General features: G+C 41.4%; 1 protein-coding gene and 1 long non-coding RNA gene across 3 annotated transcripts in view; one reads left to right on the top strand and one right to left on the bottom strand.

Annotated features, from left to right (window-relative positions):
- LOC144219274 (uncharacterized) overlaps nt 1-26,851 on the top strand; it is an 82,283-nt gene that overhangs the window by 17,981 nt on the left and 37,451 nt on the right. The window contains exon 5 of one of the 2 annotated variants that reach the window (XR_013331353.1): nt 7,765-7,815. The exons of the other annotated variant lie outside the window; for it this stretch is intronic. This is a non-coding gene — a long non-coding RNA (uncharacterized LOC144219274). Of the gene's footprint in view, nt 1-7,764; nt 7,816-26,851 lie in introns of those variants that run through there. 2 annotated transcript variants of the gene reach the window in all.
- Nucleotides 1-26,851, bottom strand: part of RFX8 (regulatory factor X8) — a 57,770-nt gene that overhangs the window by 30,109 nt on the left and 810 nt on the right. The window contains exons 2-4 of the mRNA XM_077749247.1: nt 19,078-19,201; nt 9,347-9,408; nt 7,742-7,828 (exon numbers count right to left, since the gene is read on the bottom strand). Of these exons, the coding sequence (XP_077605373.1) occupies nt 7,742-7,828; nt 9,347-9,408; nt 19,078-19,201 (273 nt within the window). The remainder of the gene's footprint in view (nt 1-7,741; nt 7,829-9,346; nt 9,409-19,077; nt 19,202-26,851) is intronic.

Raw genomic sequence — 26,851 nt, 5'->3', positions numbered from 1 at the left:
AAAACGTTCTGGATTTTGTGAAGGGGTCCTTTTCATATGGTACACACTGCATATTTATAGTCATTTTTCTTTTTCCAAAAAAAAAAAAAAAGCAAGCTTCAAACTTTTCATTTGCTTTGAAAATCAAACCTCTGTCTCTGCTTGGCTCAGGGTAGATGCTGCCTCAGCAGTTTTTTAGCAAAATTCAGCACAAGCCCCACCCCACCCCTCTGCAAACGAATGTTGTTCACACGCTAGACTCCTGATCTGCTCCTTAGCTACCTACTTAGGTGTCCAGTTAAGGGGACCATCAGTGCGTAGTCCCTGGCTCTGGATCATATCTCCTGCTGCTTCTGCTTGTGTGGGGGTTGGTGTCAGAGACTCGGGCATCAGACTTTCTATACTGATGGGCCTTTAGAGGTGCAATATGGAGGACATAAGGAGGAAATAGGGGCTTATTTTGAGACTAAATTTATTTTATTTTTTATTTTGTTTTAAAAATCTTTTTAATGTTTATTAATTTTGAGAGACAGTGCCCACAAGCAGGGGAGAGGCAGAAAGAGGGGGATAGCATTTCAAAAGCAGGCTTTGTGCTGACAGCAGAGAGCCTGATGCGGGGCTCGAACCCATGAACCATGAGATCATGACCTGAGCTGAAGTCAGACACCTAGTCGACTGAGCCACGCAGGCGCCTGAGACTAAATTTATTTTAATTAGATTATTGATGCTTCTTTGCGGTGCTTGGTGGTGGTGGAGAAAAGGAAGCAGAGTCCCCCAAAGCCACCCCTTTGATGCCATCCCTGGTTCCTTGTCAAGTCTCTCTATGCTGATGCTCTTATTGGCATTTCCATTTCTTTCCTTAAAACAAGGTCTGGGGGGAACTAAAGACAGACAGGATGCCACGGAACAGCATACACACAGTTCAATGACTCAGAGGCTTGTTGCTGGGTTTGGAGTACATTCCACTCTAAGAGGCTCTTAACAAGGTATGGTCTTAAAAAAAAAAAAAGAAAACCCCCCACAATAACAACAACAACAACAAAACTGAAAGTTCACATTCTTCTTTTTCTCTTTGGCATATATTCGTAAGACAGTTTTTGTAAACTAGACCTCACAGAGAGAAGTGCCTGCTTTACGGGACCATTCAACTTTCAGGAACTACAAATACACTCGTCTGTGGTTTGCTGGGGGCTCCCCCTCTGTGTTTAACACCGGGGGGATCACGTTTTTGAAGGTGAATGTAAGAAGGTGGCTGACTAGACGCAGCCGCCCACCACTCATGGGGGTTGAAGACTTCCAGGTGTGTGGGGCCTGCATGCTCCTATCGTTGTATGCCTCCTAGGTCTAAGAAGTCCTGCTCGGTGAAGGTAATGAGGCAATTTAAGGTCTCCAGAGGAAGAACAACAGGCTGCCATTGCAATTTCCACACAGATGAACGTGCAGGAGAGTGCTCTGAAATAAAGGACAGACCTGAACTCTGTGAGAAGAGAGAACGGGCTCATGAGCAGAAGAAGCAGTAGGTCATCTGGACTTATGTCCTTGAGAAATGGGCAGATTTCTGTGGGGCTACTTCACAGGACCTGTTATCATGTGGGATTAGGCCTGATTTATTATTTGATATTGAAATTTTTTAATGTTTGTACTCATTTTTGAGAAAGAGCAAGCAGGGTAGGCCCAGAGAGAGGGAGACAGAAGATCCGGAGCAGGCTCTGCGCTGAGAGCAGAGAGCCCAATGTAGGGCTCAAACCCACGAACTGTGAGATCATGACCTGAGCTGAAGGTGGACTCTTAACCAACTGAGTCACCCAGGCGCCCCTGAAATCGAAATTTTTAACTGAGGTAATTGTAGATTGACAAGTGGTAAGAAATGATTTAGAGAGCTTTCTTTTACACTCTGTCCAATTCCCCCCAAAGGTAACATTTTGCAAAACTACAGTACAATATCACAACCTGGATATTGACATTGATACAATTCACTGATCTCACTCAAATTTCCCAAGTTTAACTTAAACTCATTTTTGTGTGTCTTCAGTGCTATACAATTTTATCACCTACAGCAATCTGTGTATCCATCACCACAGACAAGATACAGAACATTGTCATGATCATAAGGATTCTGTGTTGTTCCCCTCATAACCATATCCATCTCTTGCTTCTCCACCCCCAGGTCCTTGGCAACCACCAATTTGTCCTCCATTTATTATTATTATTTCTAAAGTTTATTTATTTATTTTGAGGGAGAGAGCGAGCATGGGGGAGGGACAGAAAGAGAAGGAGACAGATAATCTCTGTCAGCACAGAGCTTGATGCAGGGCTTGATCCCATGAACTGTGAGATCATGACCCGAGCTGAAATCAAGAGTTGGACACTTAGCCGACTGAACCACTCAGGCTCTCCTGTCCTCTACTTAAAAAGTTGTGTCATTTCAAAGTATTTTATGGATGGAATCATAAAATATGGAACTTTTTGAGATAGGAGGTTGTTTTTTTACTCGGCATCTAGAGATTCATTCAAGCTATTCTATCAATAGTTTGTTCCTCTTTGTTGCTGAGTAATATTCCATGGTATAGATACACCAGAGTTTGTTTAACCATTCACTCAATGAAAACTATCAGAACTGATTCTAATTTTTGGCTATTATAAAGAAAGCTGCTATGAACATCTATGTACACATTTTTATGTGGATACAAATATTCATTTGTGTGGGATAAATATCCAAGAGTACAACTGATGGTTTGAATGTTAATTGTATGTTTAATTTTATAAAAACTGCCACACTATTTTTCATTTCCACCACCAATGTATCAGTGATTGAGCTTCTCAAAATTTTCATCAGCATTTGGTGGTGGTGCTGTTTTTTTTTTTTTAATTTTAATCAATCTGGTAGTTGTATAGGTACATTTCATTGAGGTGTTATTTTCATTTCCATAATGATTAATGGTGATGATCATTCCTTCATGTGTTTATTTGCTATCTATATATTCTATTCAGTGAGATGTATAATCGTGACTTTTGAACACTTTTTTAAAATGATTATTTATTTTTAGAGAGAGGAGAGAAAGAGCGTGAGTGGGGGAGGGCAGAGAGAGAGGGAGACACAGAATCCAAAGTAGGCTCCAGGCTCTGAGCTGTCAGCACAGAGGCTGATGTGTGGCTCGAACTCATGAACTGTGTGTGAGATGATAACCTGAGCCAAGGTGGGACACTTAACTGACTGAGCCACCCATGTTCCCCTCTTTTGTCCATTTTCTAATTGGATTCCTTCCTTCCTCCTTTTCTTTCTTTCTTTCTTTCTTTCTTTCTTTCTTTCTTTCTTTCTTTCTTTCTTTCTTTCTTCTTTCTTGTCTTTCTGTCTTTCTTTCCTTTTTCTTACTGTTGAGTTTTGAGAATTCTTTATATATACTAGGTACTAGTCCTTTGTTGGATATGTAGTTTGCAAATACTCTTTCCCAGTTTGTAGACTGGCTTTTCACCCTCTTCATAAAGTGTTTCACAGAACAAAATTTTTAATTTTGATGAGATCCAACTTATTAGCTTTTCCTTTTAAGGACTGCAGTTTTGGTGTCAAGTCTCAGAATTTTTTGCCTAGCCCTAGGTCCTGAAGATTTTCTCCTATTTTTTTTAAGTTTAATATTTTTATGGTTTAAAAGTAAGTCTATGATCCATTTTGACTTTGTGTTTGTTTGTTTCATCTATGATCCACTTTGAGTTAATTCTTGTATAAATTGTGAAGTTTAGTTGTGAGGTTCATTTCTTTTTCTTTTCTTTTTTTTTCTGCATGTGGTGACCTAGTTATTCTGGCACCATTGGGTGAAAATCTAGTCTCTTTCCACTGAATTACCTTTGCACCTTTGTGAAACGCCATCTGAGCATATTTAAGTGGCTCTATTTCTAGATTCTCTACTTTGTTCCACTGATCTGTGTCTGTGCCTCCACCAAAACCAAAACCACACTGCTGTCTTGATTACTGTAGCTACATACTGAGTGAGCCTCAGTATCATGTAGTGTTTCCTCCCACTTGATTTTTCTTTGTTAAGATTGTTTGAACTATTTTAGGGTCTTGCCTTTCCACGTAACTTTTAGAATGAAAGTTATTCTATGTCTACAAAAAATCTTGCTTGGATTTTTAAAAAAATAACTCCATAGAGAGATAATTCATATACCATACAATTCACTCCTTTAAAGAGTGCAATTCAATGTTTTCTTCGTGTATTCACAGGATCATACAATTGTGCAGAAAAGAGATAACATAGCGGTATTGAGACTGCTCTCCTTAGAAAGTCGTGCTTGCAAGATTGGCCCTTGTCTGGAGTCTGGGAACTTGGTTCCCAGGGTGTTCCCAGTCAACAGTTAACTGATAAGAGTGGTTCCCTGTGCCTAGACTCTTTGTGCAAACAATACAGTTTAGTTTTGGGGATCTGTCATTTTGGCACATGCTAGGAAGAATGTGCTTATGACCATCCCCCGATAAAAACTTTTGAGTGTAGAGTCTCATAACGGGCCTACGTGAACAGAAGCATCACACATGTGTTGCTGTATTTTTGTTGCACAGAGAAGTGCGCTCTGTGTGACCCCTCATGGGAAGGCAATAGCATATGGAAGCCTCCAGATCTCTGCCTCTTTTCACCTTATGACTCAACTATCCTTACTAGGTCTCTGTAGTAAATTTTAGCTATGGGTACGAGTGTATTATTTCAGTTTGCCTGGTTTATCTGGTACCACTGGGACTCCCTGCTGGTACTGCCTTGGGGGACTGGAGGACTTTTCCCAGACTAGGTGGGGAATCTGTCTCTGTGGAGTAGGGGCTCCCTCTATTGGTGCTCTCCAGCTGCCTCTGGGTGGAGTGGGGACAGAGGTTTCCTGGACAAGGCCACTTGCTATAGCTGGGTCTCTCTTGACAGATTAGCTCACACTCCTTAGTGTATCTTATGGTGGAAAAGGGTGTCTCAGACCCAGCGAGTAAGGAGAGTGCTTTCCCTAGCTGTTTATTTTCGGTGGGACTCTCTCTTGCTGCCCCTTGCTTGATTATTAGAGGGATGAGAGGAGAAATGGGTCTACCTGGATGCCGTGTCTTGCTAGGTAGGGGGTTGGGACACAGTGGGCCTGGGTGGGTGGGGGAAGATGCAGGATGCCCTATTGCTGTGCTGGTTGTGCAGTCCTGGGGTCCTCAACCAGCTCACTTTCTTCTTGCCACCTTTCAGAGTTTTTATTCATTTGCTTCTTGCATTATTTCCAGGGTTCATAGTTGTGCTTAGCAGGGAGGAGCAGAACAAAATGGATCTATGCCATCTTTTGGTCCCCATCAAAAGTCCCTACCATCATATTTCGACTCATCATATTTTAATTTGTTAGGCACCATCATATAATCAAGCATTCCAATCACCAGTAAATTAATTTATAATATACACATGGTCTGCTTTCAGAAGGTTTCTGAGGCAGCTAGAATGATGTCGAGTATACACAAGAGAGTGTAGATTCACTTTTCCTTGCTGCTCCCCTCTAATGCAAATACATACACCAGAAATTTGTCAGTGAAAGCTGGAAAGAAGGTGGACTGCCTAGAGTGGCAGTGTGACAGTGTGGTGAGTGCCCTAGGTTTTCTTTTTATGTTTCATGTATATCTGGACTGGATACTGGAGAGACCTGTAATCCAGAACTGTCAGCAGGCATAGATATAAATACCAAGAACAATCTGTACTCTCTGAACAAAGGACTAGAAGAGGGAAGCCTAATAGAGGCCTACAGGGGGCTGCAGCCCTTGCTCTTGGAGCACTTGGCTGACTGGTTTTTTCATATTTCTGTTCAAAAGGCATCTTCTCAAGGAGGCTTCCCATGACTCCATTCATTGTCTTCAAATAAATCTTGCTATTGTTCCTTTTTTATTGCCTTACATCTTTCCCACTAAAACTGACAAGAGGGAGACCTTGTTTGTCTTGCTTACTGCTTCATCACCGTAACTAGAACAGGGCCCGACTTACTGTAGGAACTCAAATATTTGTTGAATGAACAAATAAATGAACGGATGAGTTCTATAGTTTTCATTACTTGAAAACTGGAGAAATGAAGGTTTTATTTTGAGACCCAATTTTGTTGCACAGGTCCTTATAGAAAAGATACAATGAAATAGAAGACATTTTCGTCTGTATATTTCATAATTATTAACAGCATATATCATTAATTATATTTCTACATTCTAAAATATATATTTCGTATTTCTAAAAATGTGGAGTTGGTAAGGAGATTACTTTAGATTTTAGTGCTTAAAAATATCTCTTAATTGGCCAAGACTTTACAGAGTTTATCAATTATTAAATATTAATAAATACACACGAAAAAAAAACACGAAAAGCACCTGCTGCTGGGCCTATTTCATGGATAAATCAATGTTACCCTTGTTTTTACCTGTATCCCCCGACAGTCTTCCTTTTCCTTGTTGAGGATGAAGCCTCCTTCTTTCCCCATAAAGACCAGTTCCAGACCTTCTGTCTGTGACATTGACCCAGAGACCTCAGGACACTAAGGACCTCTAACTGCTGCTAAGTGCCAGCCATGTCATGCTGTGGGGCTCTCCAAACTGCCTGCTGGGTGCTCTGGGGCAAACAAAGAGTCACGGGCTCTAAGTCCAGTGTTTCAGGAGCATAGGGGTCAGCAAGCGGGAGAATACACTAGCACAAGCAAAGCTCTAACCCTAACTGAAATAAATCTCCTATCTATTCCCTTCCCTAACTTCTCTATTTTTTTGTTGATGTAATTTTTCCAACTTTGTGACTAATTGATGAATAAGACATTTAAGAGGAAGAGCTGGTTGGAAGAAAAATGTGATGACTTTATTTGAGGTTAAGTTTGAGGTTTTGATGGGACAGGCTGGGCTGAGTCATCTGCGCTTCCTTCTGTTGACACTGACTCAACCAACTGAAGACCCTGCCTTGGAGAGATCTTTCTGATCCGCCTCCTGTTTGGTCCAGGAGCTCATCTGAATGAGCACTGCAGCTTCGGAACCATCTTGAGGCTGACTCTTTCTTTCCTGATCTAGTTGGGGATGGCTTTGGGGGTCACACTTTGTGCAGATTCTATCTATTGGTATCATAGATTGAAACAAGGAAGTCAAGAGGCAGCAATGATTTGGAGGGAGATTACAAGTTTAGATTTCTACATACTAAGTATGATGTGCCAGTGGGTCATCTACATGGAGATGTCCAGTAGACAGCCCAAGAGGAATGGCTGGGAGGTGGGAGAGAAAAAGCCATCAAAAATGACTTAGGGGAGGAGTCATTCATAAGGGCGTGGTGATAGGTGAAGGATAAAGAAGGATAAAATATCTTGGGGCCAAAGGTTGGAAGAGCACCATTTGGTTGGGTCTCAGGAAAATGTCTGCTTATAAGGGGAGGAGAGAGATTGGAGACCCAGAGGGGTTGCTCTGGGGAAGAAATTGGATGAAAACAGTCTTGAGAGCTAAAGAAAGTTTTGAGAAAGAAGTGGCCAATTCCATCAAATTTTACAGAGCAATTGAGAAGAACAAAGATGCACTCAATGAAAAATGGCTCTGGCAATTGAGATGATAATTATAATGAAAAGTATCCAAGAAAATGAACTGGAAATGCCTTTCTCTGGCCAATGATGTCAGAGACCAATTTGCCGCCCATATCAAAGCCATGTTGACATGATGTGTGTGTTTCCATCCTTAAGAAGGATTAATAACAGAACAACCAAAAAAAGCTGGATAGTGACCCATTACCAAAATACCTAAATGACAGATACTAACCTGTGATACCTTTTTTCTCCCAGAAGGTAGCAATACTGGGCATAGAAGAAAGAACTTCTCTTGATACAGATTCCATCATAATGATACCTGAAAAATAAAGGTTGTCTTAAAGATTATGTCAAGCCACCAGCATGCTTTACAGAAGCTACAGAATAGACTCGCTGATGAAGACTGAAGTTCTTCTCAGAGTTTTATCATTGATTCCATCTATTAGTTCTGTTACGTAGACAGTTTCCTACTACTTCATACACATCAGTTTTGAAACGGGCTTGCAAATGTTCTACTCTTGTTTCCCAATTTAGGACACTCTGGTCTTAGAGAGATGTGACAGGGAGAGCCTCCTGCTATCACTGCCATGAACCATTTTATTTTTATTTTTTATTTTTTTATTTTTATTTATTTCTAGGAGAGAGAGAGAGAGAGACAGCGTGAGCAGGGGAGGGTCAGAGAGAGAGGGAGTCACAGACTGAAACAGGCTCCAGGCTCTGAGCTGGCAGTCAGCACAGAGCCCGACGCGGGGCTCGAACCCACGAACCGTGAGATCATGACCTAAGCGAAAGTCGGACGCTTAACCGACGAAGCCACCCAGGCGCCCCTGCCATGAACCATTTTAATGTGAAGGGGAGTGATACTAATGTTCCCTGTACTGAGAACTGAACTCAAGTTCTCAGAAACCCAAGAGGGAAGTCGGTTCCTTCTCTCTAGCCCAGGCACTTTGCTGAGCTGGGAAACGTAGCTGCATGTCTAGGCTCACAGCAGCAGGACAAAACATTTTCAAATTAATTATTACCCAGTGTTTAGTTTGGCAAACACTTTGGCTATCTTCATTCCCTCATGAGTAGCAGGCCCTTTTCCTAATTTGGCTCCCGTCCCTTCTCACTGATTTCCTGATCTCACTGATTTCTCCTATTTTTCTTCATTTAGAAGGAACAACAAATAACAATAGTAATTGAGTGACAATTATAACCCGATGCACCTGATAACACTGGAATTTCCTTTTGCGTTAAAAATACATAGAATCTAGGTACCTGGTCTCCTGAAAATAATTCAGATATACTAATTAGATGAATACTTAGAACTTTTAGTTCAAAGAGTAATTAAAACAGTTCTATTGCTCTCTGTGTAATTATTTAAATATTTCAACAGTTAGACATTTATGTCTACACACTTAAATTGTTGAAACAAGAAAACACATTGTGACTTTCATATTTTTAACAAAATCACTAAGAAAATAGAAACTAATACTTCATTCTAGTATCACCTAAATTATTCCAGGCACTAGGATTTCATTTGAATTATGAGAATTCGTTGGTAATAGTTGAAAGTTATAGTTCATTTAGTTTTGCACTTTTTGTCACCCATTTTGTGATTTTTCAAAACGTCTGTCTTTTTTTTAACTTTTTTTTTTTTATTATTGAGAGACAGAGCTTGAGTGGGGGAGGGGCAGAGAGGGAGACGCAGAATGAGCTGTTAGCACAGAGCCTGATGCAGGGCTCGAACTCACAATCTGCGCGATCATGACCTGAGCCAAAGTCGGACGCGACTGAGCCATCCAGGTGCCCCTGTCTTTTAACATGTCAAATAATACAAGAATGATAAACCTACCTGGCACTTCCTCTCGTGCCTAGCCTCCGGGTACCCAGATCAGGAAAAACCAAACGCACAAGCTGAAAGAATAAGTCAGATTGAAAGCTATGATTTGAAATTTTAGAAATAAAACAGTTTCTTCTCTTACAATGTTTACATTGTATTTCCTCTTTTTTATTGTAAATAAAATATATGCAAATGAAATTTGGAAAAATCAAACAAGTAGCAAGACAAAAATATACCATTCAGAGGAAACCACCATTTAAACGCCAGTGTCGTTCCTTCTCATCTTTTTTTTCAAAGCCTCGATATGTGTATATGCTCTGTGGGTATACATGTGAAACAGCACGTGTGCGGTTTTACTTTCTACTTTCTCCCCTCCACATTGTACCATAAACATTCCCCTTGTCATGAAGAATTCTCTAAAAACGGGATTATCAGTAGCTGCATAATAGTCCATCATGTGAATTGCCATGATTTTACTATTTTCCTCTTTTTCCAGTGTGATAGTCATTTTCACTTTTAATTATTCATTTGTTTACCAATTTTTTTTTCGCGTTAAGGTTTTGGTAGCAAACGCTATTAAAATATTGAATAACATAGCTACTTCTGACTCAGCTTCTCATCTCCTGATTATGTTTGCGTTGTGTTTTGTTAGCACTGATCTATATTTATAATCTTACATTAAAAATAGGAGTCTGTTCCATTTTCCTTATTAGAAGAGGTCCATGACATGCACAGTATCCAAATGCATGTCTGTCGAAAGTGGAAATCCTGGAGCATGGTGGAATTAGAAAAATACAGAGCATGGAAGGCACAGTGCTTTGAGCAGTCAAGTAATGATTTCTGCTATTTTTCTACAATTCCCTCCATAATCATTTAGCCTCTTTTTTCTGCTTAGTTTCTTGTGACATCCCTTTTTCTTTTTTTCTTAACTTTCAAATAGTAGGATTTGACAGTGTCTAAGGTTTCTCTGGTCTGGTTCCAGCCTTATCAGTTCCTACTGGAAGCCACCCAAACCTGGGGGGTGGAGGAAAAAAAGTGAAGAAATAGGAAAGGCAAGTCTTACACAACTGAACATCAAGGTTGTGAGGCCAAACTGAGAGGTTCCTTGAGGGAAGGGGGATCAAAATGTGCAGATGAAGAATAAATGATAGGAGATAAAAGAAAACATCAGCAAAGTCTAAAAATGCAGAATTAGGGGTCAGAAATTCCTATTTTCAACTACAGATTCTGAAAATCCCATCACCTCTTAACTCACTTAAAACCTTCCCTATATATTAAGTTGTAAAACAGTGAGTACCTAAAAGAATTATCATGTACTATGCAGCAGGCCTGAGCCCTGGGAAATAATCTAGTGTTTTAGAGGGAGAAGCAGAAATAAATTGCCTAGTTGTCGGCAGCATAAAAATATATACATTTTATTTAATTGAGTAATACTAACCCCAGACTATTCTGTGATTCCATTTTATGATCAGGTACATCAATTAAAATGTAAAAATCAACTGAGATGATTATTTCCAAAAAAAGTAATAAGTAAAAAAAATGTTTGTACTTAATATACAGATATCTCACATAAATTAATAAATTACTTAATATACAGATATCTCACATAAATTAATAACAATATCTCAATAGAAAGTGGTCCAGTGATAATATGTATACACAAAAGATACATATGGCCAAAATGCATGTAAAAGTGCTTATCTTCCCTAGTCATCCAGTAAGCGCAAGTTGAAACAGCTAAATACAGTTCTTAACCAACAACTTTTCTAGGTTAAAAATATTAGGGATTTGGGATATCAGGAACTACCATGAGGATTGGGAATTGGTTACAATTCTAAAATGTCTCCGAGGGAAGTTACCAGGTACAGATGGAAACTAGGAAAGAGAAAAGTTATAAACAACCTAAATTTCCAATAATAGAAATGGTTAAATGAATTCTGGAATATCCACAAAGTATTTTGTACCATTATACAACATTTATTTTAAAATATTTTAATGTGAAAATGTTTATGATATTCTGAGAGATAAATAAGCATGTAATTATAAAAGATAATTATTACTTGAGTGCTTCCTATGTGCTAGCAATTCTCAATTCTTTTTACATGTGTTCTCTCATTAATTTCTTAAAAGTGTCTCATAAAGTAGGGACTATCATTAACATTATGAATTGTTTCATTTTACAGTTGATGATGTTGAGGCACAAAAAGATGAAATAACTTGCCCAGGGTTAGACTTAATTAGGTGGATTCCAGGCTTAGGGCTGTTAAAAAGCATACCATGTTGCAAAATCAACAACACAAGAAACAAGTGTCGGTGAGGATGTGGAGATAAAGGATCCCTCTCTCACTGTTGGGAGGAATGCAAATTAATGCAGCCACTCTGGAAAACAGTATGGAGGTTCCTCAAAAAGTTAACAATAGAGTTCATAGCAGCACTCAATAATAGCCAAAACATGGAAAGAGCCTGTGTCCATCAATGGACGAATGGATCAAGAAGATGTGGTTTATCTATACGATGGAATACTACTTGGCAATGAGAAAGAATGAAATCTGGCCATGTGTAGCAACATGGATGGACCTTGAGGGTGTTATGCTGAGTGAAAAAAGTCAGGCAGAGAAGGACAAATATCATATGTTTGCACGTATAGGAGGATTAGGAGGAACTTGACGGAGAAACAAGGGGGAGAAGAAGGGGGGAAATGGTGGGGGAGAGGGAGAGAGGCAAACCATGAGAGACTCTTGAATGCTGACAAAAACTGAGGACTGATGGATGTGGGGGGGAAGGGGGGAAATGGACATGGAGGAAGGCACTTGTGGGGATGAGCACTGGGTGTTATGTGGAAACCAACTTGACAAAAAGTATTTGTAAAAAAAAAGTTAACAATAGAAATATCTAATGATCCAGTAATCACACTATCAATAATATCCCCAAAATACAAAAACATGAATTCAAAGGGATACATGTACTCCTTTGTTTACTACAGCATTATTTACAATAGCCACAATACGGAAGCAGTCCAAGTGTCCATCGATAGAAGGATGGATAAAGAGATGTCACACACACACACACACACACACACACACACACACAGGAATATTATTCAGCCACAAAAAGAAAGAATGAAATCTTGCCATTTGCAACAACTTGGATAGAGCTAGAGAGTATAATGCTAAGCAAAATAAGTCAGAGAAAGACAAATACCATATGATCTCACTCATATGTGGAATTTAAGAAACAAAACAAAGAAGCAAAAAGGGAGGGAGAGAGAGAGAGAGAGAGAGAGAGAGACAAACCAAGAAACAGACTCTTAACTATAGAAAAACAAACTGATGGTTACAAGAGGGGAGGTGGGTAGAGGAATGGAGGAAATAGGGGATGAGAATTAGAGAGTACACTTATCATCACAAAAAAAAGAAGATAAAAAGTATACCATACTGCATGCTATCTATCCACCTATCCATCCAGTCTGTGCGCACCCATCCATACACCATTGTTCCAATCCATCCATCCATGTAGGATCCATACAATAGGATGAGGCATGAGGGTAACAGGCAACAGATAGCAAAGTGAATTTTGAGATGCACATTTGAGAGGACTTGCATCCTCAGGCATATAGCTAAAACTGGATTTTAAAACCCTAAAAAGCTCTCAACTCAAATCACTCATAAGGTAGAGAGAGGAGGGGTAAGGCGATTTCTTGTGGCAAGACCCTGTTACCTGTCTGTGAAGGGTGTGGGGGACAGGCTGTGGCTTAATCACCTCAGGCCTAGCAGAATGGAATTCATGATTCACTTGAGGAGCTCTTTGTGAGGCTCCTGCAGTTAGCATCTGGCTATAGCCTAGGACTCCTGATAGAGTTGGGCTGGCCAGTGGGCTTGGTGGACAGGAGAGGAGAGTGGCTACCACCTTGGTGTCAGCCGGCACACCCACAGTCTATTCAGGCCAAGAATGGTTGAGTAGTTGCCATGGCCAGAAGTTGTCTGCAAAAGAGCTGACATGTGGGAGAGCCTAGACTCTGCCCAGCAAGAGGCCCCCAGAATGGGTAGCCAGGCTTCTAAAAGAGTCAGAATCATTCACCAAGACAAGGAAGGCATACTATAACATTCCCATGGTCTGCTCTGAAGAAGCCACCGAAGGGACTAGGGAGCCAGAGTCTGCCTGGCCCCCAAAGTGTGAAGCTGAGGAGTAGGAACTTTCTAGCCATTTTTACTTTCCCTGCTCCCAGAGGGGTCAAACCATCCCTAGTGAGTTTCAGGGAGTAGGGGCAGGGAGGGAAGGAGAAGCCCCCATGCCTAGCTCTCTGCAGGCAAGAAGCTATCCTGGAGGGATGGGGAAAAGATTCTACTTTAAACCCAGTTCAGTCTGGATGTCATATAGAACTGGACATTCTAAGCATCAAACTGATATTACGTGGTAAGTTAAGAGTGACAATAGGGCTCTGTATCACCCAATGATTTCTAGAGAGGTCATTCTGCCCACTCATGGGCTTTTTCAGGAGGGGAGGAAGAACCACTCAATGAGCAGGTTCAAAGCACCATGGGAAACACAGGCAAAGTCACTGTGTGATTAGTGCCTCAGCTCTCATGCTGCTCACGTGTATGTGCATGTGTGCACAAACATGCAAATAAACTGTGTATGTGTGGCTACGTCTGTGGACAGTGAGGTTATAGTGGTATTTATTTTCCTCTTTTTTATACAGCTTTCTCTAAATTTCATATTTTCTATAAAGGGATTAGAATACCTTTATGATCAGAAAAACATCAGTAAATGTTATTTTTAAAAAGGAAGTCAGTGTTATGGAAATTCCCTCACCCATGTGAGATAACACTTGCATCAAGAATGAGCATTACCCATCATATGCCCAGGGCTGCCAAAAGAGCAAGAAACATTCCGACATCTGCACAGGAACTTGATGTGGAGTCTGGAATCAACTACACTCCCGGGGGAGGAGGGAGGAAATGAGAATTGGGTATTTTGTTGTTTCTCTTGTAAACATGCTTTGGGATCATATCCTTTTCCCCTTCCTCTCCCTTGTCCATTAGTCAAATTCAGCAGCAAGTGTCCCTTTCCAACTGAGGCTCCAGTGAGTGGCCCCATCTTCAGGCAAACCCCCAACGAGAACTGAAAGTTAGTACCTCAGGGTCTTGAAGAATGGATTCTAAGGCAAGTATTAAGATGAAAAAGGCTAACTAAATGCCCATCACCACACTAGATGGCAATCTCTTTATTTTTATTTTTTATTTTTAATGTTTATTTATTTTTGAAGGAGAGAGAGAGACAGAGTATACGCAGGCAAGGGGGAGAGTGAGAGGGACACACAGAATCTGAAGCAGGCTCCAGGCTCTGAGCTGTCAGCACAAAACCCAGTTTGGGGCTCGAATTCATAATCTGTGAGATCATGACCTGATACCATCTTCATGTGCACAGCAGGAAACATGCACATGAATGTTCACAATAGCAAAAAAACCCAAAATAAATAAATAAAAAAATCCAGAAACAACCCAAATGCTCATCAGTAGGACAGTGGATAAGTAACTGTGAAATATTACACAATGGCCAGATGAATCTAGATGAATCTTAAGATAATATTAAGTGGACAGAGTCCCAAAAGATGACAAATAACATGATACCCCTTTTTAAAAAAGTTAAGCCACAAATATTAAAAATATGCATTAAAATATATGTATTCTAACATATATAAAATAGGTTAGACAAAGAAAGCCGAATACCATATGATCTCACTTACATGTGAACATAAAAAAGATAAAACAAAACAACAAAAAGAAACAAACTCACAGATGCAGAAAACGGGTTGGTGGTTAAGAGAGGCAAGGGGCAGAAGAGATGGGCAAAACGGGTGAAGGTGGGGGCGCCTGGGTGGCTCAGTCGGTTGAGAGTCCTGCTTTGGCTCAGGTCATGATCTCACAGTTCGTGGATTCGAGCCCTGCATCGGGCTCTGTGCTGACAGCTAGCTCAGAGCCTGGAGCTTGTTTTGGATTCTGTGTCTCCCTCTCTCTCTGACCTTCCTGTTCATGCTGTCTTTCTCTCTTTCTCAGAAATAAATAAAACATTAAAAAATTTTTTTAAAAATGGGTGAAGGTGGTCAAAAGTTTAGCAAATACATATAAATGCACTAAAACCCTTTTTTAAAAAGCAAGGTGATGAGCAGGTTGATGATTCCCACCAGCGGGAGACAGGGAGATGAGACACGGGGCCACTGGTGACGTGGGTCATGTGCAGTGGTGATTTCACAGATGTTTACCACATTGTTAAACACGAACTAATCAAATGGAATGAGGCCATGCATGGATTCATGATGACAGTGTGTCATGAGCCGCTTCAATTCTGTCCATCTGAGGCCACTGAAAAGAGGAAGAAGGAATGAAAAAAGGAAAGAACAAAGGGAGGGATGGAAGATTTTGAACTGGTATCATTGTGGCCCTGTGAGCAAGCTCCTTGTCATCCACATCATTTCAGCCCAGGCCAGGTGGCTGCCCAAATGCGTATGGTTGTGCAAGGTCCCTAACAGGGAGTCGAGCGGGTTTTCATCAGCCTGTGCTCTGCTTGCCAAGCAAGATCCTGGGGCAGGACTGTGTCTGCCCAGAGGAAAAGCACAGCAATGTGCTGTCCCATCACCCAGCCTTAAGCCCTGTGGCTGTCTCTGTCCAGTGAGGGCATTTTGTTCTCATAAAAAGCTCCACCCAGAGGTGCTTTCAAAGGGATCTTGCACTGGGTGTGGAATTGGACCAGGTGACCTCTAAGATCTCTTTGAACTCAAGGATATTTTTCAAGGAATAACAAGTGGAAAGAGGTCTGACCTACAATTCAAGAGACTGGATTGGACACTGTAAGAGAGCAAACTTTGTCACCCCAACATGTGTCTCTTTAGTATGTGGGTTATTTTAGGCCAATTATTTTAAGAAAGAGAAGGCTCAGGAAGAAACTTTGACCCTTCCCCTAACGGCATAAAAGAATTTAGAGGACCTGCTATCCTCCAAGGGAGGTGTCATCATTGAAAGCTACAGTATATATTAACTAGGTGTGGAAGAGAGGGAGGAATTTAACAAAATCTGTTTGTTAAAATTCCTCTGTCATTTCTATATGGCCCAGCTAACATTTACCCTTTTTCATCTTCCTGTGCATTGCATTCCTTCCCTTTTGAAATCCCACATTCCCACCGCCTTCTCCTTAGCTCTGGATGGCATATAAGCCTCAATTGTCTGACTGCCAGGTAGGCTGTAGGGAGCCCCTACACATACATAATTAAATTTGATTTTCTCCTGTTAATCTGTCTCTTGTCAATTTAAATCTTAGGCCGACCAAAAGAACCTGAAAGGGTAGAGGAAAATTTATTTTCCCAAACACAGCCAAGCATTGCAACTAGCTGTGGGGTTCTCAGCCTTCATCACTGCTGCTTTGTTTTCTTGACTTCTAACACTACTTGCCTCGGCCAATGGCCATGACACGAGACAAGGCATTAAAGATGCCAACTGTTTCCTCTCACCCACATGTCCTTCCTGCAGGTCTCTCTTACCACAGACTGTTACAATGTCGGGCACTGGGGCAGGAGGTCAGGTCCAGCATCATGGGAAGCACCGTCTGAGCAGCCAAAATGGGAAATCAGGAAGCCAGTGAAGGAAACTGGCTTCTGGGAAGGGACATGGAACAGGCAAGTAGAGAGGAGCAGAATCCCAGTGGTTTAAGGATAAACCAGAGGGAAAGTAAGGTGATGCCTGGTGACTTAACAATCTAGTTGTGGGCTGTCTGAGATGGGAACCATCAGCTACACATGGGAACTGCACACTTGAAATGTGGCTAGCCCAAACTGAGATGGACTGTACGTGTAATATGCACCTGAGTTTTGAGACTTAGCATGAATAATGAAAAAGTAACTCACCAATTTTATAATATAGATTCCATGTTGAAATAATATTTTAAACATTTTGGCTTAAATTTTAAAATATTAAAAATCAATTTCACTTTTGAAAATCCTTTAAGGAGCACCTGGGTGGCTCAGCCAGTTTAAGCATCCGACTTTGGCTCAGGCCGAAGTTTGTGTGTCAGGCTCTGTGCTGACGGCTCCGAACCTGAAGCCTGGAGCCTGCTTGCGATTCTGTGTCTCCCTCTCTCGCTCTGCTTCTCCACCACTTACGCTCTGTCTCTCTCTCTCTCTCTAGCAAATATAAATAAACATTAAAAAAATTAAAAAATAAAACAAAATACTTTAAAACTGAGGTTACTAGGATGTTTTAAGTTATATCTATGGCTCCTGTTACATTCTGTTGGGCAGCAGTGGATTAGACTCTATGAAATCCAAACTTTTTACAATAGGATTTAATAAGATATCTCTTTTCCTTTAAAAAATTCTCCTTTTAACTTGTTTTGAGTTGGTGTCTGTCTATTTCTAAAAACCAGATGGAAAAGTGCCTTGGAAATAAACACAACTCTATGGTTGGAAGTTATTATTGTTAATTTAATAACAATTAAGTTCCATGATTCTATTAACTTTTTCCATCAACAAATCCTATTGGCTCTGTTTTCCAAATATACTCAGAATTTGACTCCTTCTCACTGCTACATCCCTGTCCACTCTCTGCACACCTGGGCTCTTCTCACCTCCCTGGTTTGACCTTGAGGTCCTGAGAACCATCCTGGTCCTCTCTCCCTATTCTCCTCCCTCCAGCTGTTGCAGCCTCTGTGCTGCTCAGGCTCCTTCTCGCCTCAGGGCCTTTGCATTGGCTCTGCCGGTGCTGCTCTCTGATCTATACCCACATCCTCACTGCCTTATCTCTTCGAAGTCTGGACTCAAATATTGCTTCTTTTTAAAATTTTTTTCAAAGTTATTTATTTATTTTGAATGAGAGAATGAGCAGGGAAAGGGCAGACAGAGATGGGGACAGAGGATCCGAAGCCAGCTCTGTGCTGACAGCAGTGAGCCCTATGTGGGGCTCAATCTCACGAACCACTAGATCATGACCTGAGCCAAAGTCAGACACTTAACCCACTGAGCCACCCAGGTGCCCATCAAATATTACTTCTGAGGGAGGCCTTCCCTGTCGTCTTCCCTAAAATTATAACTCTTATTACACACACATACCCTCCGTATCTCCTTCCTCTTAGCATTTGTACTATCTAATATCTCATGCATTCTATCTGATTTATCTGTCTCCCCTAAGTATAAATAAATTTACTAAGGCAGGACTTTTTCTTTGTCTTGCTCATTATTGTATTCCCAGCATCTAAAACAGTGTCTGGTACATAGCAGCTTCTCAATAAATATTTGTTGTATGTGGAGGATCTCAGAGAGCCTATCCTTGTGTTAATAAATGTTTGCTCTATATTGTATGGTCTACACAAAGCTCCTGACACAGCCCTTAACCTCCAGAGAGGATATTTAAAAGTGGCCCTTGGAGTTCGTGTGGTGCCCGAGTTGGCATTTCTGTGCAGGGAACAATGGCCCCAACAAACCTGGCTGATTGGAGCGTTGACAGGTGCCATAGTTGCTCTTTCTGAGGCATCATCCCACTTCTTACCTTTCCAGCCTCCTCACTATGAAGTGTGGATAAAGGACAAAATGGCTTTTCAAAGGAGATAAAGAAGTATATTACCCATCTGGTTGGCTTCCTAGAGTGAAGCCAATTATTCCCACTAGACCCAAATAAACTGTGGTATTTCCTCATCAGTTCACTTGCACACTTTCTTTTTAATTCAGTGAATACTGTACTTTTATCTTTACAACCTACCTTCCCAAATGTGGCTGGGTTGACTTGGGTCTGAGCATTTTGACCACAGGTCTCCACATAAATCTCATACATCAGGCAGCGAGGCACACTGTACCCTTCACAGATATAGAAATTGTCAACCAACCTGGAGGGAGAGGAAGACAAGGCAGAGGAAATTGGCATCAGTTTTTCTAGAGTAGGACATTTTGGTAAGGATCAATAGTCAAACCATAAGTGTGGGATCCAAGGGAATGAAACCTGTTTATTGAATGCAAAGGCTCACCAAACAGCATCAATAATGTACCTTTTTGTTCTCAACCCAGACATAATGTATTTATTTTTTATTAAGTCTTTAATTTTAATTCTAGTATTGTTAACATACAGTGTTATACTAATCACATACAGTGTGATTAAACAATTCTATACATGAGTAAGTGCCTATCATAAGTGTATTCTTTTTTTAAAAATATTTTTATTTATTTCTAGGAGAGAGAGAGAGAGAGAGACAGCGTGAGCAGGGGAGGGTCAGAGAGAGAGGGAGATACAGACTCTGAAATAGGCTCCAGGCTCTGAGCTGGCAGTCAGCACAGAGCCCGATGCGGGGCTCGAACCCACGAACCACGAGATCATGACCTAAGCAAAAGTCGGACGCTTAACTGACTAAGCCACCCAGGCGCCCCGATAAGTGTATTCTTAACTGCCATCACCTAATTCACCCATCCTCCCTTCTGGTAACCATCACTTTGTTTTCTGTAGCTAAGAGCCTGTTTCTAGGTTTGTCTCTCTTTATTTCCCTTTGCTCATTTGATTTGTTTCTTAAATTCCACATATGAGTGAAATCATATGGTATTTGTTTTTCTCTTACTGACTTATTCTGCTTTGCATTATACTCTCTAGATCCTCCATGTTGTTGCAAATGGCAAGGTCTCATTCTTTATTACGGCTGAATAATATTCCATTATATATATATATCATATATATACATATATATGCGATATATGTATATATATGATATATATATATATATGTATCACGTCTTTATCCATTCATCTATTGATGGACACTTGGGCTGTTTCCATAATTTGGTCATTGTAAGTAATGCTACAGTAAACATGGGGTGCATCTCTTTGAATTAGTGTTTTTACATTTTCTGGGTAAATACCCAGCAGTACAATTACTGGATCATAAGGCAGTTCTATATTTTTAAATGTTTATTTATTTTTGAGAGAGAGAGAAAGGGAGGGCCGAGAGAGAGGGAGACACAGAATCTGAAGCAGGCTCCAGACTGTGAGCTGTTAGCACAGAGCCTGATGCAGGGCTCAAACCCACGAACCATGAGATTATGACCTGAGCCAAAGTCGGACACTTAACCAAGTTATCCAGGTGTCCCTGGGTAGTTCCATTTTTAACTTTTTGAGGAGCCTCCATATTGTTTTCCATAGTGGCAGGACCAGTTTGCATTCTGATTGTGGTCTTTTAATGATCAACATGGTAGGTTTTTATTGTTTTGTTTGTTTTTCAGTCTTTTTTGTTTTTGGCATGTGGGCATATTAAAAAGAAGCCCAAATTATTGGCTCATCAGGCACAATCTCTAGAGCTAAAAAGTGGGAATTATGAACTAGCAGGTGACTGCTGGAGCCAGCACAGCCCATCAGTCCCTGTGTGCCTGTGACCCAGGGCACGTGTGCAACACTTTGCCTCCCTCACCCCGTTGTTTGCACAATTTTTAAACCTGAGTCCTATAGGGCAGGCCACTATATTTTGATCCTTTAAACTGAGATGAGATATAGAATACAAGAAACTGAGAGGCAGGGATGCTTTTTCTTTCCAGCTGAGTGGCATTTCTATGCGATCTGCAGCACCCTAGACCTCTGCTCAGGGTGAGGTCTTCACTGCTCAAGTGCTCCCGTGCCCAGGGGCAGGTGGGGGCCCCTTGGCAATGAGGGGCTCTACCTGTGGCTCACAGCCCACAGCCAGCCCTCTGTTTCAGCAACCGGTATGTGTGTGGGGCAAGAAGTAAGGGAGACTGAGGTCCAACAGTGTGGTCCATAGGGACATCTGATCACAATCTTCCCTTTCCTGGTTGAGGAGAGACTCTTGGGGTTCTTCGCATTCTCTTTCTGTTTCAGAGAAATATGCAAAGTAAGCCAATATAATTCTGAAACACAGAAGAATTTTTCAGCAGGGAATTTACCAATATTTCTTATCCTTTCTCATTGATGATATACAGCTTATTTTCTGGGATGACGTATGCTGAGGCCCAAATTTACTTTTCTTCAGCACTGAAGACCATAGTCACAGTTGCCGACTCATTGGCTTCCTAGAAAAACAAAAAACTAATATATGGCAGGGGGTGGAGGGAGGAATCTTTGGCCCTGTATCTGAGGTGTATAAATGACCACAGGCCAGGTGGCTTAAAACAACAGAGATTATTCTCTCACAGTTCTGGAGGCTGAGAGTCCAAAATCAAGGTGTCCATAGGAATGGGTCCTTCCAGAGGCTCTGAGGGAGAATGTGTTGTATGCTTTTCTCCTAGCTTCTAGTAGTCACTACACATCCTTGGCATTCCTTGGCTTACAGATGCATCACACTCACATCTGCCTCCGTCTTCACCTGGGCTTCTCTTCTCTGAGCGTCCTCTCTCCTCTTGTTATAAGGACACCAGGGATTGGATTTATGGCCCAGCTGAATCTAGTATGATCTCATCTAAACTAATTACATCTGCAAAGACTCTGTTTCCAAATAAGGTCACATTCTGGGATTCCAGATAGATATGCATTTTAGGGGAACACTATTCAACCCAGTACCTGCCCAAGGAGGGGATTTTCTTTTCTTTTTTTTTTTTTTTACAAATAGTTTATTGTCAAATTAGTTTCCACATAACACTCAGTGCTCATCCCCAAAGTGCCCTCCTCCATGCCCATCCCCCCCTCCCCCCCACATCCATCAGTCCTCAGTTTTTCTCAGCATTCAAGAGTCTCTCATGGTTTGCCTCTCTCCCTTTCCCCCACCATTTCTGCCCTTCTTCTCCCCCTTGTTCCTCCGTCAAGTTCCTCCTAATCCTCCTATACGTGCAAACATATGATATTTGTCCTTCTCTGCCTGACTTATTTCGCTCAGCATAACACCCTCAAGGTCCATCCATGTTGCTACACATGGCCAGATTTCATTGTTTCTCATTGCCATGGAGTATTCCATGGTATAGATAAACCACATCTTCTTGATCCATTCGTCCGTTGATGGACACTTAGGCTCTTTCCATGTTTTAGCTATTGTGGAGAGTGCTGCTATGAACATTGGGGTACATGTGCTCCTATGCCTCAGCATTTCTGTATCCCTTGGGTAAATTCCTAGCAGTGCTATTGCTGGGTCATAGGGGAGTTCTATTGTTAGCTTCCTGAGGAACCTCCACACTGTTTTCCAGAGGGGCTGTACCAGTTTACATTCTGAGGGGATTTTCTAAGAGTCTCCTTAATGTCATTGTGAGAAAGTGACATTTGAGATGCTTCACAATGGCTTAAATATAGCTGCTCTGGCACCAATTATCTGGCTCAATCTTGAATACAGGATGGTGTCTATTGGTGGGGTGGGAACAGGGAGTGGCAAATTCATATAACTAGGTGACACTTATATTTTTTTGTTAAGATACCACTTGCTTATACATGAAAAACCCAGACCTGAAGTATCACAAAAAATAGCTACGCTTGGGGCACTGCAGCAAAATGTGATAGATGTTAAGTTCAAACTCACTGTTGTTTATTCATAGTGACTACTGATTTAGTCATGGAATAGTCTTCTTAAAAAAGAAACATACAAAATATTCACTCTAGTGAATACACGAACTCTAGTTTAAATTTTTGCGAACTGTTCTTCCTCATCATGGAGATTCATTTGTTCCAGGCCTCCGTGAACTGTGTCCTCCTCTTTCAAAATGGCATTACTGATGCTGATGCATGGAATACCATGCTATACCATGGAATACTACATGGCAATGAGAAACAATGAAATCTGGCCATGTGTAGCAACATGGATGGACCTTGAGGGTGTTATGCTGAGCGAAATAAGTCAGGCAGAGAAGGACAAATATCATATGTTTGCACGTATAGGAGGATTAGGAGGAACTTAACGGAGGAACAAGGGGGAGAAGAAGGGGGGAAATGGTGGGGGAAAGGGAGAGAGGCAAACCATGAGAGACTCTTGAATGCTGACAAAAACTGAGGACTGATGGATGTGGGAGGGAGGGGGGATGGGCATGGAGGAGGGCACTTGTGGGGATGAGCACTGGGTGTTATGTGGAAACTAATTTGACAATAAACTATTTGTAAAAAAAAAAATGGCATTACTGAGCCTGCTGGGTGCACAAGGCCAAATAATACTATCAATAAGAGTGAAGGTCCATGATGAGACTCTTTTCTCTGTCACACACCTAAACAAAGGGCTGCTTTCTGGCTTTAAGCCTTGCACTGTTGCTTGGTGACTTTGCTGCTTTGATCCTGGCTGTACCCCATTTCAGTCCATGTGCCTTTGGTCACTTCCCCAAAGTCTTCAGCCAGATCTCAGAGACTGGCCTGTGGTGGGCAGCCAGCATACATTAACTGGGAAAAATGGAAGGTTTGAAAGAGGTTTTAGTTTGTTCAGAATGAGCATCTATTCACGGTCATGCCTTTCCTTCAGCTCAAATAGTAGTTTCTTCAGCACTTAGTCTCCTATGTGCATAGGAAATTATGATGATGAATATTGCCCAGGGCTTTGCATATAGTGGACCCAGGCTTAGCCTCTGAGTCGGAGATCCCCCACGGGGCTTTTGTGACTGGAGAACAAGCACATGATGTGCCCAGTACACTTGCGGACACACGGAAGCTCTGATTGATACCATTTCAGTGTTCACCTCCAAAATCTTGAGCGGAAGCAAGAAAGACGTTCATGTTAGTAGACCGGCAGCACAAAAACAGCTCTGAAAAGTGAGCCTGACTTTCAGCTCCATGTGGATCCAAGGAAAGGCTGGCTGTGGATGTGCAGGCAGTAAGACTGGGCAGAACCACTAGCAGGTGGGATTGGTTCATGATTTCATACTACGCCACCAAAATGTTGTTTGGTGATCCATAATTATACAGCCTGTCCAGGTGTGGAGTGAATCAGATCACTGGATTCCTTGCTGAGCTGCATAAGCACTGTATTTTCCAGGTCTCACAATCAGATGAAGTTGATTGCTAGGATCTTAAAAACATTCATGATGTTCTCCACGTTTTGAGTGATGGAAAGTCTGATAATAGCCAACATCAGAGCACACATACCTAGCCCTGCGATTACCACATTTTCCGAGTATTCCTTTTCATGGTAAAGAAAGCTATAACTCAGGGAATTACATATGCTGGGAATTACAGTACCCTTTGGTTCAGCCTGATCCAAAGCTCCTATGAATTCTGTGTCTTTCAAAATAAATTTGCATTTCATTAATTTCCACAGTCCTTCGAAATTTGAGAAAGACATATTCTATGTGGGAGACAGTTATTTTAGTCTATGGCCAGGCTCAGCATGCATCGGGATTAGAAGATGCTTAGTTTCCTCTGAGGTCTGAAGCCAGGGGCCCCACCTAGTCAGATCTGTTTGGTCTGCACCCCCCAGCAGGGGAGGTCAAGTCCCTGGTCTTCATCCCTTTGTGCTCCCCCGAGATCTGACCACTTTTCTCTCCATTTCTACTGTCCTTTCTGCCTGTGAAACAGAAAACATCTATTACTTCCATTCTTGGAGATGGTTCCACTCCTCCTTGGAGGAGAATTTCTTTCTCTTTGGAGAATTTCTCATCTGCTTAGGACAGTGGCACTGAAGCCTCTGTGAAATGTTGAGGACCTGACTAGTGACTAGAAAAAGAAGCAATGAAGTAATGCTGAAAATGGTACATTTCTTCCACATGACAATAGTCAGTCTCCCTTGTCTTTCACTGGGAAGCCTGAGCGGTTGCTGAGTGTCTGGACAGCTCAGCCACCAGTCAGTGCCCACTGCTGCTCTTCTAGGAAGCTGGTCTCCTTGGGCATCTTCTAAGACCCTCCAGGGTGCCAAGGCTCTGGGTTACAAACTGAGCGGCTCTATTGTGTGTGTGGTTTTTAAAAATATATATTTATTTTTTAATTGTGATAAAATATGTATAACAAAATTTACCATTTAAAAATATACAGCTCAGGGGCATTAAGTACCTTTGCATGGTTGTGCAGCCTTCACCATCATCCATCCAAAGAACGCTTTTCATTTTGCAAAACTGAAATTCTGTACCCATGAAACACTGACTCCTCACTCCCTGTCCCCCAGCCCCTGGCAACCACCATTTTACTGTCTGCCTCTATGAACGTGACTACTTTAGGTCCCTCATACAGGTGGAATCATATAATATTTACCTTTCTGTGACTGGCTTATCTTATTTAGCGTGTCTTCAAGTTTCATCCATATTGTAGTAAGCATCAGAATTTCCTTCTTTTTTAAGGCTGAGTAATAGTCCATTACATGTACATATCACATTTTGTTTATCCATTCATCTGTTGATGGATACTTGGATCATTTCCACCTTTTGGCTATTGTGGATAATGCTGCTATAAACATGTGTGTGCAAAAATCTGTTTGAGGGGCGCCTGGGTGGCTTAGTCGGTTAAGCGTCTGACTTTCGCTTTGGTCATGATCTCATGGTTCGTGGGTTCGAGCCCCGCATCGGGCTCTGTACTGACTGCCAGCTCAGAGCCTGGAGCCTGTTTCAGTCTGTGACTCCCTCTCTCTCTGACCCTCCCCTGCTCACGCTGTCTCTCTCTCTCTCCTAGAAATAAATAAAAAATACTAAAAAAAAATCTGTTTGAGCCCCTGCTTTCAGTTCTTTGGGACACATACCCAGAAGTGGAACCGTGGGATCATCAGGGTAGTTTTATTGTCAGTTTTCCTGAGGCACTGCTATACTATTTTCCATCTGGCTGTACCATCTTACATTCCCACCAACAGCGCACATGGACTCCAATTTCCCCATGTCTTTGATAACACTTGTTATTTTCTATTTTTGTTTGATAATGTCCCTCCTAATGGGTGTGAAGTGCATGGGGCTGTGTTTTTAAGGCCAATGTTAAAGCCACCTGTACCAGTGATCTGTTGAATATTCCACCTCTTAGACTGGATGCTTAAAGAGAAGCCTTCTGCAGGAAACTATGCTTCTCCTCACCTCTACTGCTCCACCTCTTCCCAAACTTGAAGAGCATGACCCCTGTGTTTTAGAGGTCTGCTGGGATAGGAATTAGTTCAGCTCACTGCTACAATGGTCTACAGCATCCTAAGTGATTTAAGGCATCTGCACAGCAGGCAGCCTGCATTGTCAGTTCACAAGCAATGTTAGGAAAGTGTCCAGGTATTTTTGCATCTCTAATCATTCCTTCAAGTCTCTGGAATATAATGCAAACCTCAGAAACTCTAATTTACTAACTGGTGACCTGGAATATTTAACAAAGTCATCCTCATAGTCCTTTCTTTCAAGAAAGAGACACTGTGCTGAGGGGTCTGAGTTAGCGACTATAAAAGAAAGAGCACTGCTGTGTAATATTCTGAAAACACGATGTGGGCTCTCATATGTATTTAAAAATTTTTTTTCTCTTATGCAAGATAAAATATATCAAACATTTTCTGTTGGAGGAAAAGGGTAACCCTTTAGGGCTTTTCATGTTATAATCACAAACACACCCACTCATACAATTTTTTCAAGAAGCCTTTCCTGAAAAATATTTCTTAAAACCTTGTTAAAAAGTAATCAGATCTCTGCTACTTATTC

Source organism: Crocuta crocuta, unplaced genomic scaffold (genome assembly GCF_008692635.1).
Source record: "Crocuta crocuta isolate KB4526 unplaced genomic scaffold, BGI_CrCroc_1.0 scaffold118, whole genome shotgun sequence".
NCBI classification, from domain to species: Eukaryota; Metazoa; Chordata; class Mammalia; order Carnivora; family Hyaenidae; genus Crocuta; species Crocuta crocuta.
The sequence above is the reverse complement of the archived record's forward strand: the minus strand, read 5'-3'. Positions and strand labels throughout refer to the sequence as shown.